Source organism: Dicentrarchus labrax, unplaced genomic scaffold, assembly GCF_905237075.1.
Source record: "Dicentrarchus labrax unplaced genomic scaffold, dlabrax2021, whole genome shotgun sequence".
Lineage (NCBI taxonomy): Eukaryota > Metazoa > Chordata > Actinopteri > Moronidae > Dicentrarchus > Dicentrarchus labrax.
Window position 1 is genome coordinate 2,321,889 of NW_026136717.1, and position 18,655 is coordinate 2,340,543.

The following is an 18,655-nucleotide window of genomic DNA, read 5'->3' on the forward strand; positions in this document are numbered from 1 at the left end:
CACAGAGAGAAAAGAGAACGCAACAGCGTTGAAGTTCAATCCTTAAGTTTATTCATTTTATCTGATAAATATAATTTTTTTTATTTTTTATTAAGTGGCCTCCTGTCATTTTACAAGTGAACCACCTGCCATTCCTGTATATAAATGATACAATTGCCCTTTTCCTCCATGCGCTGCGTTGGCATATTTGTTGACATGGCCAGAATAAGTTGGTGAAATTGAGATTAGTCAATTTTGTCCTGAAAATCTGCGTGTATGCTAGCTTTTTACCTTTGGGTATTCAATGTTGGAACCTGTTTGACTTCAGTTTAGCACCACAAACAAAATACTGGAAAGGCACATTCCTTTCAAAGATCTAACACCGTCATTTTCCATATTTGCTGCCATGCTGTTCTACTCTAATTGCCTTCTCTACCATCACTTCTCTATAAGTCATATTCTTATCTATATGCTATTGTCTGCTGCTGCAATTACCCACTTTGCTCATGGGGATATTCATCTAATTTACAGGAACTTAACATTTTTCCCGCTCTGAGCTAAAAACTCTGCATTATGTAATATACTCCAATTACATAAATACCTTGTGCCTACTCTTGCAGACAAAAGACAAAACACATTGTTCCTAAATTATTCATTATTCCAAGATATTTCGGTGTATTTATTTAAATAAATGTATTCTCCCAAAGCAAACTGATAATTACTCAACCTAAATTTCACATTGGTAGGAAAATAAAATCTCTTTTTGACTTTCCACCCAAAATGGTAAAAGCCATTTAAAATCATCTCATGTGGTTGCATAGAATTCAAGTAGCATACAGAAAGAAAATGCCTGATTATGAACAAAGACCACGCTGTGTTATATTACCTTGATTTTCGGACTTCCATTGAATTTGCATCGTTTCATTAATATCAGTCATGGAAACACCTGGACACTGATCAAAATGAAGTTGAGTTGAAATGCTGCAGAGGTTCATATCAACATGCATTCAATCAAATTTACATTTACCTTACACAGCATTTTTGGCAGTATTGGAGAATTTGGGGGAACCAGAATACTGGTATCTGTATCTGGTAGCACCATCTTTAGCAAACCGTCACTTCTCACACACGTCGCCACACTGTTAAACCACGGCCGTAGCTCATGCCGTAGCTGCCATTAGTTCCTTGGGGGTGCTGATTGTTCTGAACCACTGCTGTTGGACACAAACCCATAGTTTGAGGCATGGCAAGATGGATTCTTGCATGATCTTGTGAATCCACCTGCCTCATATGGTAAATGGACCTGTACTTGTATAGCGCCTTTCTAGTCTTCCAACCACTCAAAGCGCTTTTACACTACGTGAGACATTCACCCTTTCACACACATTCACTCAGCGATGGCAAAGTCCATTGAACAGAAACTAACATTCATACACATTCACACACCAATGCACGGCATCAGGAGCAATTTGGGGTTCAGTATCTTGCTCAAGGATACTTCGACATGTGGCACCAGGATCGAACCCACAACCTTCCGATTAAGGAACGACCCGCTCTGCCTCTGAGCCACAGCCGCCTGGACATGGTTAAAAATAGCGAAAACAGAAAATCCCTGGGTAAATGTCAGAGGAAGCACAGTGTAGAAACGCCACCAGTTTGGAGTAAGATGGAAAAGGAGAGGTCAAAGACTTATGATGATGACGAAGGAATAACTTCTACCTTCGTTCACTTCACAGTTTAAGTATAAAATGGAAAAGAGATTCCCCCTAATCAGTGGCACACTTCCTTTAATGACTCCCAAAGTCCAATGATGGATTACGTCACATAAAACAATTTGTCACAGCCCTCTGGTTTTGTCAGTGTTTTGACTTTAAGTTGGGTTCAGAGCCTACTCTACTAATAATGTGGATTTTAAATCCAGCAAAGTGGGCTGCTGTTCTTTAGGGAGCTGCGAGAGGCTGAGCTTCACCTCTTAACCCCCTTCCATCAAGAGATTTTCCCTTTATGGAGCTACCAACTTGTAGAAGAGCTGGAAAAAACTCAGTGTATATGGAGTATAACACCTTCTTAAACATAAATTGATTTTCTTTGCACCCTGGGGCAGCCGTTTTGGAAGACGTGCTGAACTGCCTCTCTCAAACTTTGTCCAACTCATCATTCTCCTCCTGCCTCAGAGTGGTTGCAGAGGTCAGAATGCTGTGAAACTTTGAAGCTACTCGGTGCTCTGCAGCCTCCGCTTTTCTAACACAAGCAGACGTAAAACCATCCAATGCTACTAACAGAGCTCTAATGGGAGACACAACGAAGAGGAGGATGAGGAACAAGACATGAAAGGAAAACATTTAAAAGATCATTTACCATAGAGAGCTCTATCTTTGTCACTGAGTGTGAACGGATGCCCCGAGGTTGGCGTTTGAGCAGGCGGATAAGACAGTGTATCCAATGAGCTCTCTGCTAAACTGGGGAATGAGGTTTAGGATCTTGGTTAGAGGAGCGGCCCATCTCATCCTTTTGCCTTTCCTTATCCTCTTCCGTCCACCGGTCCATCCATTGGTCCATCTGTCCATCCGCTGCCGCTTTATTCTCCCCCTGCAGAATGGGGGAGATCGGCTTACCCGGCACACATGTACCACCTGACAGACACGCTCACACACGCTGTCACACAAAGTGATTTTGTAATTGAAAAGCTCCACCGGAGACTGGAAGTGTTACAGCCAGGAGAGGTGAAGCAAGGAGCGGCAGTGATTTGTTGAGTCGGAGGTTGGGTATCGCATCTGCCTGGTGTTTATTAAGCGCCCCGAAGCCTCGTCGAGCCGCAGTCGATCATTCAGGGAGGAGCGCTGTGATGGAGAGCCTCATCTCCTCCAACCTCTAATGCCTCTGCAGAAGCTATTAGCCAGCCTTAATGTTTTCTGCAGAGAGGATACCATAATGACACGAGACTCCAGACCAATGTGTCATTTGTTGATTCTGGCAGTGAATGAATATTGAATGCAGATGTTCATGTTTTCTGGGCCACATCTTGGGCTCCACCCCAAACACTGTCCCTGACTGTAGTTGAAAAATGAAGCTAAGACCAAGTGAGCTGTGAAAGCTCGGAAAATATGTGAAAATCTGCAAGCTCTTAGTGTGTTACTTGGTAACGTACTGTATCCTTTCACTAGGGATGAAAAGCAAAGTTGTGCAACAGCTGCTGTATGGAACTAGTGTAGACCACTTTATGTGAACAAAGCTGCTTTATTTTCTTGTCTCAGATCAATACCATATCTCTACTATTAGAGTGCTTTTATAAGCTCAAAGGCAAGGCCGCAATAATTATTTTCCATATAAACTCAAATGGAATGAGTAGGTGTCCTTATTCTCCCAGATATATGCAGAGGTGGGGGCTCAGGGGAGGACTGCATTGTGGGATGATAGTGGAGCTCAAGTGCATTTACAACTGTTTAAATTCCATTATATAGTATCTGTATTTACTGTGCTGCAATGTACGCAGCCATGATCAGAGCTTTGCATGATGTGAGGACAACTCAAGCATTTCTGTACAGGAACAAGATGGAGATTACCGTGATGGCATGTTGGCAGTTTGAATTCACCCAAACTGTATACAGTACTCCACCAATGTAGCATTGTACTCCTATAATATTGTCAGACTCACAATGGACAGTTAAAGCTGCAGTAGGTAACTTTTTTAAAATAACTTTTTGTCATATTTGCTGAAACTTTCACTATATCCTGACAGTAGAAAATAATCAGGTTCCTCTGGCTCCTCTTAGTGCTCCTAATGGCATTTGCAAGAATCTACTGGGCCTGGAAGAAATCAACCAATCAGAACCGAGAAAAATATAAAGACGCTTTGGGTTGAAAGCTTAATGATAGTACTGTTGAGGCCGATTCCTAGAGTCCCAAAGCATCTGTGACTATCTGGGAATGTGACAACAATCAACAATCTTTTTTTTGGCTCTGATTGGTTGTTTTCATTCAGGCCCGGTGGATTCTTGCAAATACCATTAGGAGCTCTAGGAGAAGCCAGAGGAATCTACCTTTTTCACAGATTGTCTGTCTCATGTACTACTGTCAGGAGAATTTCGGGAAATATTAAGTTATTTTTACAAGAGTTACCTGCTGCAGCTTTAAATAAAAGGTCAAAATCAATTCAGCAGAACCAAAGATATCTTTTTTTTTTTTTTTTCTTGCATTCTTTCTGCTCCCAAAAGTGTGGTCTAAGTTTTGGGTGGTATGCTAATAGCAGCTAATGTAGCCTGGCCTCTAGCCTGCTGCAGAGATGATCAGCACCACTTCCTTCTAACTACAACATGTTTTTGTCTTTTTCAAGCTTGTAGTCTTCGAACCCCAACTGATGCTGACTCAAGTGACATCACTTGAGGACGCTTATCAGACTTCACACAGGTGACACAAAATATGTACTTGCTGCAGTGCACGGATAGCTGGCCTGGTAGAGCAGAACAGATAAAAGCATGGATGGATGGATGGATAGATGGACAGATAGATAAAAATAAAATAAAATTTACTTATAACACAGTAGCCACAGTAAACAGTGCAAAATGACGAAGGATAATTCTACAAAAAATAAATAATAAATTAAAAGAGTTAAATTGGGCAGCCCTGTGACACCACGTATTATCTAAAATATGACGTAGTTATGAACAACAGCACTATCAAATTTGCTGCTTTCCCCGCTATTCCTCTTGTGCTGTTGCTCTTTGCTGAAAAACCCCCACAGAAACAAGTACCCAGATCTATATGCAGAAATTGTTTTATTGAATGAGCAGTTGGCAGGCGGTGGCTAATTTCTGTGACTAAGTCAACACCCTCTGTAGCTGCTTCATGAGTTGTTTACCAGATGAACAATTATATTGTGCAGCAGTAGTAGGACTTGTTGAGTCTGCATTAACAGCAGCAGTTGTTGTAGTGGTAGCAGTAGCGGTAAGACAGCAAAGGATCTGATCACAGTTCTGCACTGTATCTGTAAAAGGAAGAAAATTGAAGGAAAGGTTGAGTAAAATGGTATGATTTCTGCTTTTCACTGGAGGTATGAAACCGTGTAAAGCTACTGAAAGCATAGTTAGTGGGCAGCTGCAACGAGATGTGTTGCTAGTAAACTTATTGCCAGCAAAACCATGGTTTTCCTATGCCGTGCATTCCTCTCTCACATCATGTTTTTTCTGGCCGTTTTTACTTCTCAGGGGCCAGTACATGTGATAGAAACAGAGATGGGGAAAGGGGAAATTTATAGCTAATTTTGTAATTTTGTGTACTTAGGTTTGGGGTAATTACTCTTAATTAATTATGCATTTCACTTTGTAATCTTCTAAGTTACTTTTAAACTCAAAATTCACTACTGAGTAGACTTACAAATTCCAAATCTCCATCTACACTTTTACAGCCAATACCCCAGGGACGCAGAGCTCCGCAGCCGGCTCGTGATCTGCAGCGTCCGACCTCTGTTCCACGCACTGCAACCTGGGCAGCACACGGGGCCAATGAAAACCATGAAAAGAAACGCTGTGACAGGCGCAGGGTTTGGAGAGGCGACTGCACTGACCTAGAACAGCACAGGAGTTGGGAGTATTTTAGGGACTGACGTTTTGGAGAAACTAGCTGTTTGCACTGGGAGAAATGTATTCTAACTACATGTTATAACAGGTTCAAAAACACTTTCAGTAGCTTTTAACAGACAAAATTACTGCTTTATCTGTCTATTTGTTTAGAAGACAAACCTACCTTTTTATTATCAGAGGAATGAGTTGATAGTAGATATTTTCTACATGAATCTCCAATTTCCATTGAATGCCTGCTACTGCCTGCGCATTAAACAGCAATGGTTAAAAATTACCAAACACCCTACCTTTTTTAACACCGTTACTTCACTTGTAGCTGAGTAATATTCTACCACTGTAGGTTACTTCTTTTTGACAGTGAGGGCAATGGCAAGAGCTCGTGCATCAGCTGTTTTGCCTGACACACCTTGCCAAAGAGTTTTTGAAGCGGCTGCACCTGTAGCGTTGTGTCTCTGTCCTTTTAGTCTTTTGAAAATCTCTTCATTTGCCTGCATGAACACATTATGGCACAGCACGGTTGAGGACAGTCACAAGCCCTGCTCCGTCCTATCATTGTGGGTCAGCATGGTTGCCTTCTGATGTGTGATGGAAATACAAATGAGCACAGCATGCCACGCTATGGATGACGCGTGCTGTGCCTCACCAGAGGGGGAAAAAATGCTTGAGAAAACAGGATCTCCATCTGAGGCAACCACAGTCATCCACTTCTTTCCATTCCATTCCGCTCAACTCATTATTTTGCTTGCGCCTTTTTTGAAATCTTCAAATGTCACAGAAATGTTTCCCCCTCCCTGTCTGTAGCAATTCCAGGCCAAGTGCTGCTGACATTTTATGGATTCCCTTCACTGTTATCAGCGATTAATTGTGACCTTTGCTTGGGGGGCTAGAGCATTTGATCTTCCCCAACCTGAAGAAACAAGGCTATCGGCATTTGATTTCAGAAGTGAAATTGGGTAATTTTTTTTTATATCGAGCGACAGATTCTGTGGCTTACCACATACCCTTTTGTGGAGGTTTTATTTAACTATGCAGATTGCACAATACACAAAGCGCACTTGACAGTGAGAGAGCTTAATGGATTACTGTACAAACAGAGAGAGTGACAAAGTGCCTTTTAGGGCCCCGTGGGGATTCTACGCTTTTTAGGAGCATATGTGACAGGAACATGGCAGAGGCCCTGTGGTGACTAGTGAGGCGCCCTTGCTGAGCTCTATTGTTAAAGCAGTGTGATGGGCTTTCTCAGTGGGCTCTTAGCCCAGTTAGATGCTAGCTTAAAGGGTAAATTGCTAAGAGAGCAGTCTTGCTCAGCAGGGAGTTTGGTTGTGTGTTCTACGATTTGGCACCATTGATTCTCACGGCCACTTAATTGTATCAAACCTAGACATTTTCCACCAATAGTCTATTTCTGACCAGCTTTAAGACTTTGTAAGAACAATATAGACTGTATGTATGCATCAGTAATGGCATGTTTAATACCAATAGAATAAGGGTTTGTTTATTTCATTTGAATCCAGTGTTGAATCTGCTTTTGAATGGAACATATTTCAAACTTAAAGCTGCAGTAGGTAATTTTATACCTACCTTTTAATATATATTTACCTACCATAATCACTGAAACTTTCACTACATCCTGACAGTAGTACATGAGACAGATAATCTGTGAAAAAATCAGGTTCCTCCTAGTGTTCCTAATGGTATTTGCAAGAATCCACCGGGCCTGAACAAAAACAACCAATCAGATGCAAGAAAGATGGGGAGGGGTACTCATTCCTAGGTCCTCAATCCCAGGTCCTCAAATACAGACACTTTGGGACCCTGGAAATGAGACTCTATAATTAACTGTCTAACAATTCTCCAGCCCAAACCGTCTTTACATCTTTTATTGGTTGTTTTCGTTCAGGCCCGGTGGATTCTTGCAACCTACCATCTACCATTAGGAGCACTAGGAGGAGCCAGAGGAATTTGATTTGTTTTTTTCACATATCTGCAGATTCTTTTTTTCACAGATGGATGTCAGAACACAGTGAAAATGTCAGCAATAATAACAAAAACTTTGAAAAAAGTTACCTACTGCAGCTTCAACACTTTTACTGAAGAAAAATGGTAAGATGTTCCAAGCTGATCGTAAGCATCGGTATCAGGGCTGATCCAGGTATATTTGAATGGCTCTGTAAACTTAAGTTCTTGTTCTATCCACCTCAACCTGCTCGTTTTGCAGCTCTGCTGTCTTTCACCACAGTGTGAATCAAGTGAAAATTTGTGTGTGAATGTGAAGAATGATTTGGGCTCACCTCAAGTGAGAGTGTGTCCAGACACTGAGGTTGGCAAAATGCCTGGATTTGCTTAACTACACTAATTCTCGTATCATTAGCAAAGAGCAAACATTCAGCTAGTGGCTTCCTATTTTTAGCTGGTACTGATGGAATTTGGCTGAAGAAGCTTCTGAAAAATAAGGTTTGTCAGATTTAGCAGCTACAGCTGTTATATTAATGTTTCAGATTCATGTTTAATCAACACTTAATGGTGCAGTGTGTAGGATTAAGTGCCAAACTACAGTGGGCATGAAACATGCAAAAAACATGAACACCCCAATCTAAAGCCAGTGTGATTTGTTCCTTCTGGGCTCCTGTAGACACATGGTGGCCTCTGTAGATAAAAATTGCTCAGTCTAAGGTAACAAAAACCCAACGATTCTTATAATGAAAACGTACCTATGAATATTATATCCCATTCCTGCCTATAGATCCTCCTAAATGTTACACACTGGACCTTTTAAAGAACTAAAACTCAAGAATGACATTCAAAGAACCAACACTAGCAAAGTGTCTAATACAATGACTTTTGCTAACAAAGAGAGTGAGAGATTAAAAGAAACCCACGTTCAGTGATGTTGAAGGGGTTGTTATCTAATAAAAGCTTTGTAATTAACTGAACCTATGCAATAAATAGAATCAGTCTGACACTGACCTGACTGTATGTCAGCACTCCTGTCTTTAGTCTCTTACCCTATGCCAGCATGTCTTTATCTGGTTTGGAAACAATTCCTTGTTTCATAGTAGCGATTATCTCTCTGATCAACACTCTTTGTGCTATTTGGGTACATGATCAAACCTTCATCATGTTGTTGACCCCCCCCCGCAGTATCTCTCAAGTACCTGACAGCCTGCAGTCACAATCATTCATTTCACCATCAGTGTCGTGCAGAGCGCAGATCATTCCCATGTTTCTGTGAGTCATTAGCTGCTCTGGGCGGGTTGATTGGGTCCTGTGTGGACGTCAGAAGTTGGGAGATGGGAGGATACACTCTTCCAGGGAGAAATAATGAAGACATTTACAACACACATGCTACTACCGCTGTCCTCGTGCTGATGGGTAAATAACCGTTTTTGTAGTCCAAGCTGATTATTGATTCTCTTCATTGGCTTTGGGAAAGTAAACTCAGACAGTTTGTTCTCCTCGTTTCCCAGATGCCCTTTGTTAGCTCCTGGCTTAAAAAGTGTTTCTGTTCATTGGGTAAACATGGAGATCATTACAAAACACTGTCTTCTTCTTCTTGTGTGTTTGATTCAAATGCTTGATAAACCACAGACTGAGGTCTTTAGACGTCTGGTTCTGTTTTCAAGATGATATCAGCTAAATGTTCCACAGTGTTGAAATGAAAGTTCTAAAACCCCCGCCTTTGTTCTGCTGTGATCATTGCCACTCTGTTAAATATAAAACGCTGATGTTCCAATGCTATCTGTGACAGAATGTATAGCCGGCCAGGGCCGACGTATATGAATTACTCTCTTTTAAATTCAACGTCCCGAGAAGTGTTTTTGTCAATTTGAAGTGAGCTCATGATTCATCTGAGCTAATCTAGTCATCCTGTTGAGATCCTTGCTGGGTGAAAATGGGAGCCATTATTCCACAGAACAGCACCGGTGCATTGACTTAAATCAAAGTGGCAAGATAAACGCTGAAACAGAACCTGAGAAAATAGTTTTCCAATGATTGTGGCGTATTTATTTTGAGATTTTAATTAGCTTTTATGAAGATTGTTGGTGAAGGGCCATTGTTGTGCGTAGTCATAGGAGATTTGACTTGAATGATGTAGTTTTCTGCACTCGCAGCACCTGACACAACAGTGAGTCTAACAGTTGTAGATGTAGATGTATAAACAGGCTTCCCACACGTGCTGGAAATGTAGAGACTAGTTTTCCAGTCATGGAAATTGATTAAAATGACCAAATATCTTAGAAATGTTAGAATTTTTAGATCTCCTATGTAAACCTTGGTGTGTTTTCTGTTTGAACATCGACTGCTGGAAGGATAAGCTGTATGACGCTCCAAAGTAGGTTTACCAGATGTAAAGTGGAACTGACAGCAGTGATCTTTTCGGCATCAAGTCTGTTTTTTCCAGAGCTACAAGTGACATTCTCATATCTCCATGCATATACAGCCTGTTAATGATCACATTTCTTGTTGCTGTGATAAATAGATGCACATTGTACTGTGTGATAGTTTCTGTGGAATAAAATCCATTCTACTTGATTTGAACTCTTAGGGGCTTTGGCCAAATTAATGCAGTCAATTTGCCCATAACCTTAGCTTATATGACCGTTTGCTCCTGGAAATGATTTGTTAGAAAGAGTGGGAACTGGTAAAAAAGTGTGCATACAAATGTATGTGCATGTGGAGAACACAAGCATAGATGATGATAAAAGGGAGAGATGGTAAATTAAATAAGATATATAGAATTCCTGTTGCACAGATTATTCACTATTTTTTACAGTCTGACAATGGATAATATATATTTTTATAATAACACTGTCAAATGACAATGTGAAAGGTATGTCTGGTACTTCCAGAGAATAATTAGCTGAATCTGCAGCTCCCCTCAGCTTTACAGAGCTTTATAGTGAGGTCATTGTTCAGCTGTACGACCACAACTTGACTGTCTCATAGCGCTGTTTTATCCATATCTTGGAATATGTTTTGGTTATATGATCGATATATGACAATACAAGGAGGTTTGCCGCTATGTTTTTTTTTTTTAACCCAAATAAAAACCAAGAAAAAACTCTCAAAGCTCACACAGCTGTAGTTGTCAACTATTAAATGAATCTACAACTATTTTGATAATCCGTTTTGAGTCATTTTTTTAAGAAAACATTTCCAAATTCTCTGATTTTGTCTTCTCAAATGTGAATATTCTCTGCTTTCTTTATTGCTCTATGGCAGTAAACTGAATATCTTTGGGTTGTGGACAAAACGAGACATTAAAGGACGTCACCTTGGGTTTTGGGAAACATTGACACAAACACATTTTTCACCATTTTATGGACAAAACAACAAATCAACTAATCGAGAAAGTGACCAACAGATTAATCGATAAGGAAAATAATTGTTAGTTTCAGCCCTAATCCCTAGCGTGGGCACTCGGGACTAACACATGCCAATGTACCCGTGCAAATATATCGTCAGTCACTGGTTAATGGGATGGGATGACTTTGGGGCTGTTTTTGACATATTGTCTGCATCTGTGTATCAAAAACTGTGGGTTTTGGAATTAGGCCTGTGCAATAATAATTGAGATTTGAACGTACAGCCGCATAACTGATGAAAATAATGCAGTGCATATTTCTGTCTTAGTCATGTGTATACACATGGTTATATGTGTCTAACCACAGGAAACCAAGGTCATTGGTTAGCATAGGTGGTAATACAGGTGATTTTCAAAACAACTTTGTCTGTAGCTGACTGACTGGTATGTTTATTTCTACTTCTTCCAAGTCTGAAGCTTTGCAACGACATACATACATACGTATGTATGTATGTATGTACGTACGTACATACATACATACATACATACATACATACATACATACATACATACATACGTATCTCAGAAGCGTTCACGGACACTGTGCAGTAAGTTGACCCTGATGATTTCACTGCTCTTTCTAACCTGTTATTAACTCGCCTCACATGTAATGATGCAGTCTGTCCACACGGCCATACATCCAGTTAATCTCCTTCCTAATTTGTGTCCTTTAGGGCTGCGGGGGGGAAGGACCGTGGCGGCGCAGTGGCTTTCTCAAGGCCGGACCAAGAGGGAGGCAGAGGCCTCCACACAGGTCAGATATCTCATCAGCCTTTCTCTGTTTGTTCCACCCACTCTGACCCTGCTGCATCAAAAGCGGCTAAACACTCCGACCGCCTCGCCTTTGTCCATTGGTTTAAGCATGTATGATTAGATCGATACATCGGGCCTTCTAAAGTTTCAAGAGTTTGCAGTGATTATTACATTTAACAAGATTAAAATGTTGTACACAGCCAGCAACACAGTCCTTTTCCTATTGCTGGAGCCTCACTGGTGCTGGGAGCTGACATGTAAAGCTGCGGAAAGGCCATGGGTTCATCCGTACTCGGATGAAAATGTGGGCACACAATGGCACAAATTTGTAATTACAACATCTCTCAGAGCTTCTGTGCCGCCGTACATATTTAATAATCACAGACGACCTTAGATGCAAGGTGCTTTTTTTTTAAAATTTGGCTTAACGGATGAGTGAAGGTCGTCTGTTCTCGTGGTTCTTCGCTTGTATCCTGAGGGGAAACTTGACTCGGTGGTGTGATTATTGATAAGGAGGCTTTTTATTGCCCTCAGTAAAAAAAAAAATATAAAAAATCAGCCCACAGACCAGGCCTCATCGTCCGCAACCACTTCACTGGTCCACATGCAGTTGCAGGTGCACACATACATACTGCTGTACTGTACATACACATACACAGACAGGTGGGAGGACAAGCGCATTAAAGACTATGTGCCCTTTGGAAAAATGATGAGGAGGAAAGGATTTCCTCCAAAGAACAGTCAGAAGAACAGATAGTTTCAACTGAGCGCAGCATATTCCGGAAAGATTAACAGCGGGACATTTACAGTAGAAGGCTTAGTTTGTAAAACTGGAAATGGTCGAGTTGGAATAGTGGGGTTGTTGCTTGTTGCACAACACAAGTGTAAGTGTTGTAGTGTGCAAACAGTTGTGATGAATGTTGCTGATGAAAGCATTAGGAAACACAAAAGCAGCACTGATGCCAACTAGTGCTGGGCAGTATGACCAAAAACTCCAATCACAGGATTTTTTGAGATTCTGGCGGTTTCACAAAGGCTTATAACAAATATGCACCGATTGATTGCCTTTATAAAAAATAAAGCTTGCTGAGGTCGCAGTTTGGTTAGGTTCAGGCAACAGAGCTACTTAGTTAAGTAGTTTAGGAAAAGATCTTACATTGGACTGGAATGGTGGGCTACTGGGTGAAAGTCCCATGTTTTTTGCTCTTTATACTACTGCTGCTACTGCACCTTGGTACTTTTCATGTCTAGGTGAGGCAAAACGCGACACTGACACAATATCCTCTAGAGGATCACCGGGTCTGGCATATACGTAGAAAAAGATATAACTGAAATAAGATAATACTGGCTGATGTTTTAGCCTGTCCAATTTATCTATTGGGTTTTCATAACTTTCTTAGAAAGTTGCTAGCTTCATTTTAACATTTTACACTGCCTAACACATGTCAGCTCTCAGAATAGCTGGCTTCTCCTTCCTAATTCTTGAGGCATGTGTAGCAGATGTGCAGATGAGTAACTGTGGCTGGGCAGCTCAGGTCCAGGGCTGAGGGACTGACAACTCATTATGTCAGTGCTATCTCTTGTTGTTGACATGGAATTGGCTGGATTCATCCAGCTAAGCATGGAAAGGCCTGAGCCTTGTTGTACTGATGCCCCTGCTGGGTCTGCGGTCGCCTTTGCAAGAGAGAAAGCGTTGGGGGTGTGTTCGGAGAGGAAAAGCTTGAGGCTTGACCCCTTCAGTCTTATCGAGGCCCTCTGCTCGACAAGAAAAAGAGAACCAAATCATACTTCAGATAGCGAGACCAATATATGCTGTTTATTCATCTCTATGGTCAATTTTGAAGCTGAACCTGGGTTTATTGTCAACCAACAGTCTGAAACACAAAGATACTCCGTCTACAAAGATATATAAAAGCAGAAAATCCTTACGTTTCAGATAGTGAAACCTTTGGCCTTTTTGCTTGGAGCATAAGTAATTTCTTACCAAAATTGTTGCATATTGACAATGCACATGTAGTTTTATGGTGCAAAAGAAGATTATAAAATACATGGGGTGTGTTCTCCTCTGGTGTAACTTCTAAGTTAAGGCTTTTAAATAATTAGGTTAAACTGGGGATTTGTGTAAAGCCAGTCTGGTTGTCTGACAGCTCATGTTCCTGCCTAATCAGAATCTGCCTTTACTTTGTGAAGCAGATTCACTGTGTCCCCAGAAAAAGTAAAAAACTAATAAAGTAAGATCCAGTTTCTAAGAAACTGCTGTGGCTTTTAGGGCCACACTTAAATTAATGAATCCTCGGTTTGCATTGAATTTTTTATTTGGTTTTTTTTCAATTTAATTTGATTTCAAATCTGCCACAGGAAGGACAGAAAATTACTGGAGCTTTGGGTTGAAGCACAAACCTGAAATCGTCTAACTATAGCTGCACGTTCGGCCTTTGTCATTTCATCCTCACACATGCTGTTGATGATTCGCTGACAGGCTCAGGCCGGCTCCCCCGGCGGGCACCATGTAATTGATGGTGATCACTGTAGGCATCTGACTGCCTCTTGTGCATCTTAATGCTTACGATAATGAGAAAGTGGAGCCCTGCTGAGAAACAAGGATTCAGATCCACACGTTCATCTGCATGCCACAGTTCTGGCATGCTAACCGGCATGCTAACGAGTGGATATTGATACTCGACTGGCCGGTGTCCTCATTAGAGGAAATGAAGAGGGTTAGCATCAGTACAGTAGAGATCAATGCAATGAACAATGAGAAAGCAAGGTTGAGGATTAACGATGGTTGGAGACTTTTCCTTTACATGAGGAGAGTTTGCATAATGTCTTCCCTCCCTCCATCTGGTTGAATGGTTATCATCATCGTCATCATCATCATCATCTCATCGTCATTTAATAATAATTTTTCTCAGAGGGTCTGAATTTCAAACTCTGTGCCTTCTTAAAGGTCCAGTGTGTAGGATTTAGTGGCATCTAGCAGTGTAGTTGCAGATTATAGCATCCTCGCCTCACCCTCTCGTTCAAGGCATGTAGCAGAATCTATGGTGGCCACAAAACTCTTGGCGATGAAGATGTTTTCTGACTCGCTTCGGTTAGAATTTGACTACAGTATATGGTTCATTGATCTGATTGGTTGAAGTTCAGCCATGATAGATGGCGACGGACAGATGGTTCATCTGAGTTCTTGGCCTTTTCCAAGCAGTTTCCGACGCTGACTTCCCAGGTGTTTCTGTGTTACAAACCATCTGGCACAGCCCGGTTAGGTGTCATTGCTCTAGGATACTCTGACACATATGGCTACATGGGGGAATCAACCGCACCCCTCCCATTAGGGTTGATCGTACTAATTGCATGTCCAAAAAGTAAAGGTGTGACAGTCATTAAGTGGACATCTGTTAGGGTAGCATTCACCTTCGTTCACCTTTTTCCATTTTCTCATCCAGAGAAGAAACTGCCCAGTGTCAGAGGTTCCGTCTATCACCATTTGTTGTTGCAGCTTCATACTCTGCCTTATGTCCTTCAATTATTTGTTAGGGGAGTTGAAAGATTCGCTGTGGCCTCTGTCCTCCACCGCCTCGTTTTTTATCTCCCAGTCCTCTCAGTGCTCTGTGACATCTCCCAACCTACCCCACATCTACTTTCTGTCTCCCTAGTGATTAGATTATCTCTCACCTCGAGAGCGCGCAAGAGATGGCAATGACATTCACCCTGGCAAGATTAGAGAGCGCACACATGGATCCATGCCTGAGGAAGGGGGGGTTGTCTACAGTAGCTTTTATGCAGAGGAGCTTTTGCATGCACATCACACAGTCACACTGATAATACCCAGTAGGATTCACCTGATATGGTTTTAACAAAGCTGCCCAATGAAACCCAGCATACTAAAATCTAAGAGTTTCCTTTTAATCAGTTAAAGCTAAAGGCTTCCATTAGACAACTGTGTTAGTATTGATCAGTTCATGCTTGTAATATTTCACCGATCAGTTACTGTTATTGTATTTCCCTGGCGTGTATCCAGCCATATATTGATAAGACACTGACAAACCGAATGTGTGCAAACACTCTGCTGCCTAACGGGGACTGCCTAACCATGACAGGTTCATCTGTGGATTGTTTCATAATACGGAATTATAGATAGATTTTACATAACTGCCTCAGAGAACGTTTTTCTTAATTTTTTCAGTATGGTCTGGCATTTCTCCCCTTGAGGCATTTGTAGAGGAAGTTCTAAGGCACATTGAGCTGTCAAATGTAGCTGGATGGATTGATAAGTGTTAAGAGCAAAGGCGCATTCAAGAGACCCAAGGCCACTTAAAAGAGCAAAGTGACAAAGAGGAGAGGAGCCATGTTCGGGAGTTTTTGTGCACACATTTCTGCATGTTTCAGCAAACATTTCCCTGACACTGTGTGCTTCAATGTCTGGATTATTAACCTATATTTATTCTTACCGGCAAAATAAATGCATTTTGAATATTTATATTTTTGGCCATGATTCATCACAGTGGACTTTGCTGTCAAGCCCAGTTTTCCTCATGAAATGCATTTTAAGACATTCATTCTCAATAGATGGTTGTCAAGCTGCTGATTTTGGCAAATTTTCCAGTATATGTATGTCACCTCAGTCATTCTGGCAGAAACCTTTTGTATGTACACCAGCCACATTGCTGTCTAAAAAAGCTGAGAAGAGCATACAAGTTCAGAAATAATAAATAATTATAATTGATATTAATAATTATTAATTAATGTTTTTAAAATGGTTCTGGTGAACCTGGACACCTTGATTTTCCTCCTTGCTACAGTAAATAAAGACCACACTGATATCATGTGATTTCATTTAATGTAAATGGCACTGCTGAATTCTCCAATATGGACATAATTCTATCAGTCTGATTTGTGGACTAAAAGTGGTGTACTTCATAGAGAGGAACATCAGATAGTTCTTTCTGTCAACACTTTCTATACACCCTAGCAGGTGTACGGAGCATTTTGGAAAATGTTTCTGGTAATCTTGGCCAGATGGCTGTCTTTTTTGAATAGTTCAATCTCTTGTGATATAAGTTGCCCATTCCCTCCTATTTCTTCCAGTTCTCTGCAGTGGGAAATGCTTAGAGACACTGATTAGAAAGTCAGCCATATCTGTTATAGCTGAGGGAATTGCTCCTTTGCTCCGTATGTACATGGTTTGATATTTCCATTCAGTCATCACTTTACCTTTCTCTTTTTTCATGACCAAATAAGTGTGGAATTTAAAGGGGTATAACTTGGAAGTGTCTGGACATGACTCATCATCATGCTATTTACCCGTTGCCTTTTCTGACCAAAAGTATTCTGCTGCTTTTACGGGTCCTGGTTGTGGGGGCAGTAGCCTTAGCAAAGAAGCCCTGATGTCCTCCCCCGTTTCCCAGGCCAGATAGGATGGGTAATCTGTGTTCTGGGTTCTCCTCCCGGTTGGTGGTGTCAGTAAACCGTCTTAACGGAGGTGTCCATGAGGCATCCTTACAAGATGCCCGAGGCAATTCGGCTTGCGTCTTTTTGATGTGAAGGAGCAGTGGCTCTACCGTGAGCACCTTCAAGATGTCTGAGCTCCTAACCCTAACTGCTTGATTCTACCGGACATGGCTACAACGAGTTTTGACTGTGACACTGCCGCCAGAGCTGATAGTGGAATTGTTTCCACCAGAAGTAAGAAAACCTGAGACAGTTGTTGCATGTCAACTTCAACCATTCCCATCTTTGCTGCCTTGTCTAAAGTAAAAATTGCACCGGACTACACTGATTGCAATGTGTTTCTCTGGATTTCATTGAGACAGTGAAATACTATCCAGGAATGTGTGCTTGCCGGATGAGATTCCATTGATTTCCAGCAAAATTTGAGGCAGACCCAACCTTTTTGCTGGACCAACCTTTGTTTTGTGATCTCCTGCACCACCAACCCCTTGGTCTCATTGAAATAATTCAGTTGGTACTGTTAGTCTAAACATGGCTTGTCTTTGCTGTAGTAAGTATATAATTTAACAGGAATATATAAAATAACTGTCAGTATATTTACAAAGACCAAATCATCAATTGATTAATTAGAACTAAAATATCTCAGCAAAATCAAGGACCCTTTTTCTGTACAAACTAGTTAGTTATTTTAATAAGATTTTTGTTAATCGAAGTATTTTGCGAAGAAAGAGCTCACGCATTGGGAGTTTGCCTCCCAACCTTTCCTTTTCTCTCCTCGAACAAACAAAAAACAGCTGGCTCAGCTGTGGTACTGTGTAAAATAGTGTCAGAGAAACACAGTGGTGGTGAATTGAAGGCGAGAGACAGAGGCCCCAAATGTCTCTGGGGTGCTGCTGTAATTCTGGACTGCTATCCTACAGTTCCTCGCCGTTTGGACCTGACCTCACTGCCGGTCACTGCTGCCTCAGGCACTGACCCAAGATGTTAGTGAGGTGGGAGCAGAGGTGAGAAAATGTAGTTTATGGGAGGTTTGTCGAGGTGTCAACCTTTTTAAAATGTTAAACTTAAAATATTAAGTTTTTTTGGTGTAAAGATGTCCATTTTCTTTTTTTTTCTGACATGTTTGCTTGTTGTGAATGCTGTTCATCACATTGTCCTGGACTGTCGCTGACAGGAAGTAGCTGCGCTCCAGTCTGTTCACTGTTGCTACGTCCACCTTTTCCTCCCTCTTCCTTTGTGTACATCTGGCATTTGTACGCTCCCATGCCTTTCTGTTTTGTGTGTATTGCGCAAAGTCAGCAATAAGCTGCAATCTGTATTCCTGCCAAGCCCACCTCCCCACTGCTGTGTGCTGTGGTTTGGCTTCAGCTCAGAGCGATGTACTTAAATTGATACTTGGTGCTGATATCTTTGCATGTTTGAATCTAAGCATTTCAGGCCTCAAAAATATTATTTTCCTCCACAGTGTATTCTTTAAGGATGGTAAAACCCCTGAAAAAACATCACAAGATTATGGCTGTAGCCAGGAATT

The 18,655-nt window shown here is 41.3% G+C and overlaps 1 protein-coding gene across 1 annotated transcript in view; it reads left to right on the forward strand.

Moving 5' to 3' along the window:
* The window catches only part of adam19a (ADAM metallopeptidase domain 19a), a 193,090-nt gene that overhangs the window by 20,929 nt on the left and 153,506 nt on the right, over window positions 1-18,655 (forward strand). The window contains exon 2 of the mRNA XM_051428536.1: window positions 11,598-11,677. Within this exon, the coding sequence (XP_051284496.1) occupies window positions 11,598-11,677 (80 nt within the window). The remainder of the gene's footprint in view (window positions 1-11,597; window positions 11,678-18,655) is intronic.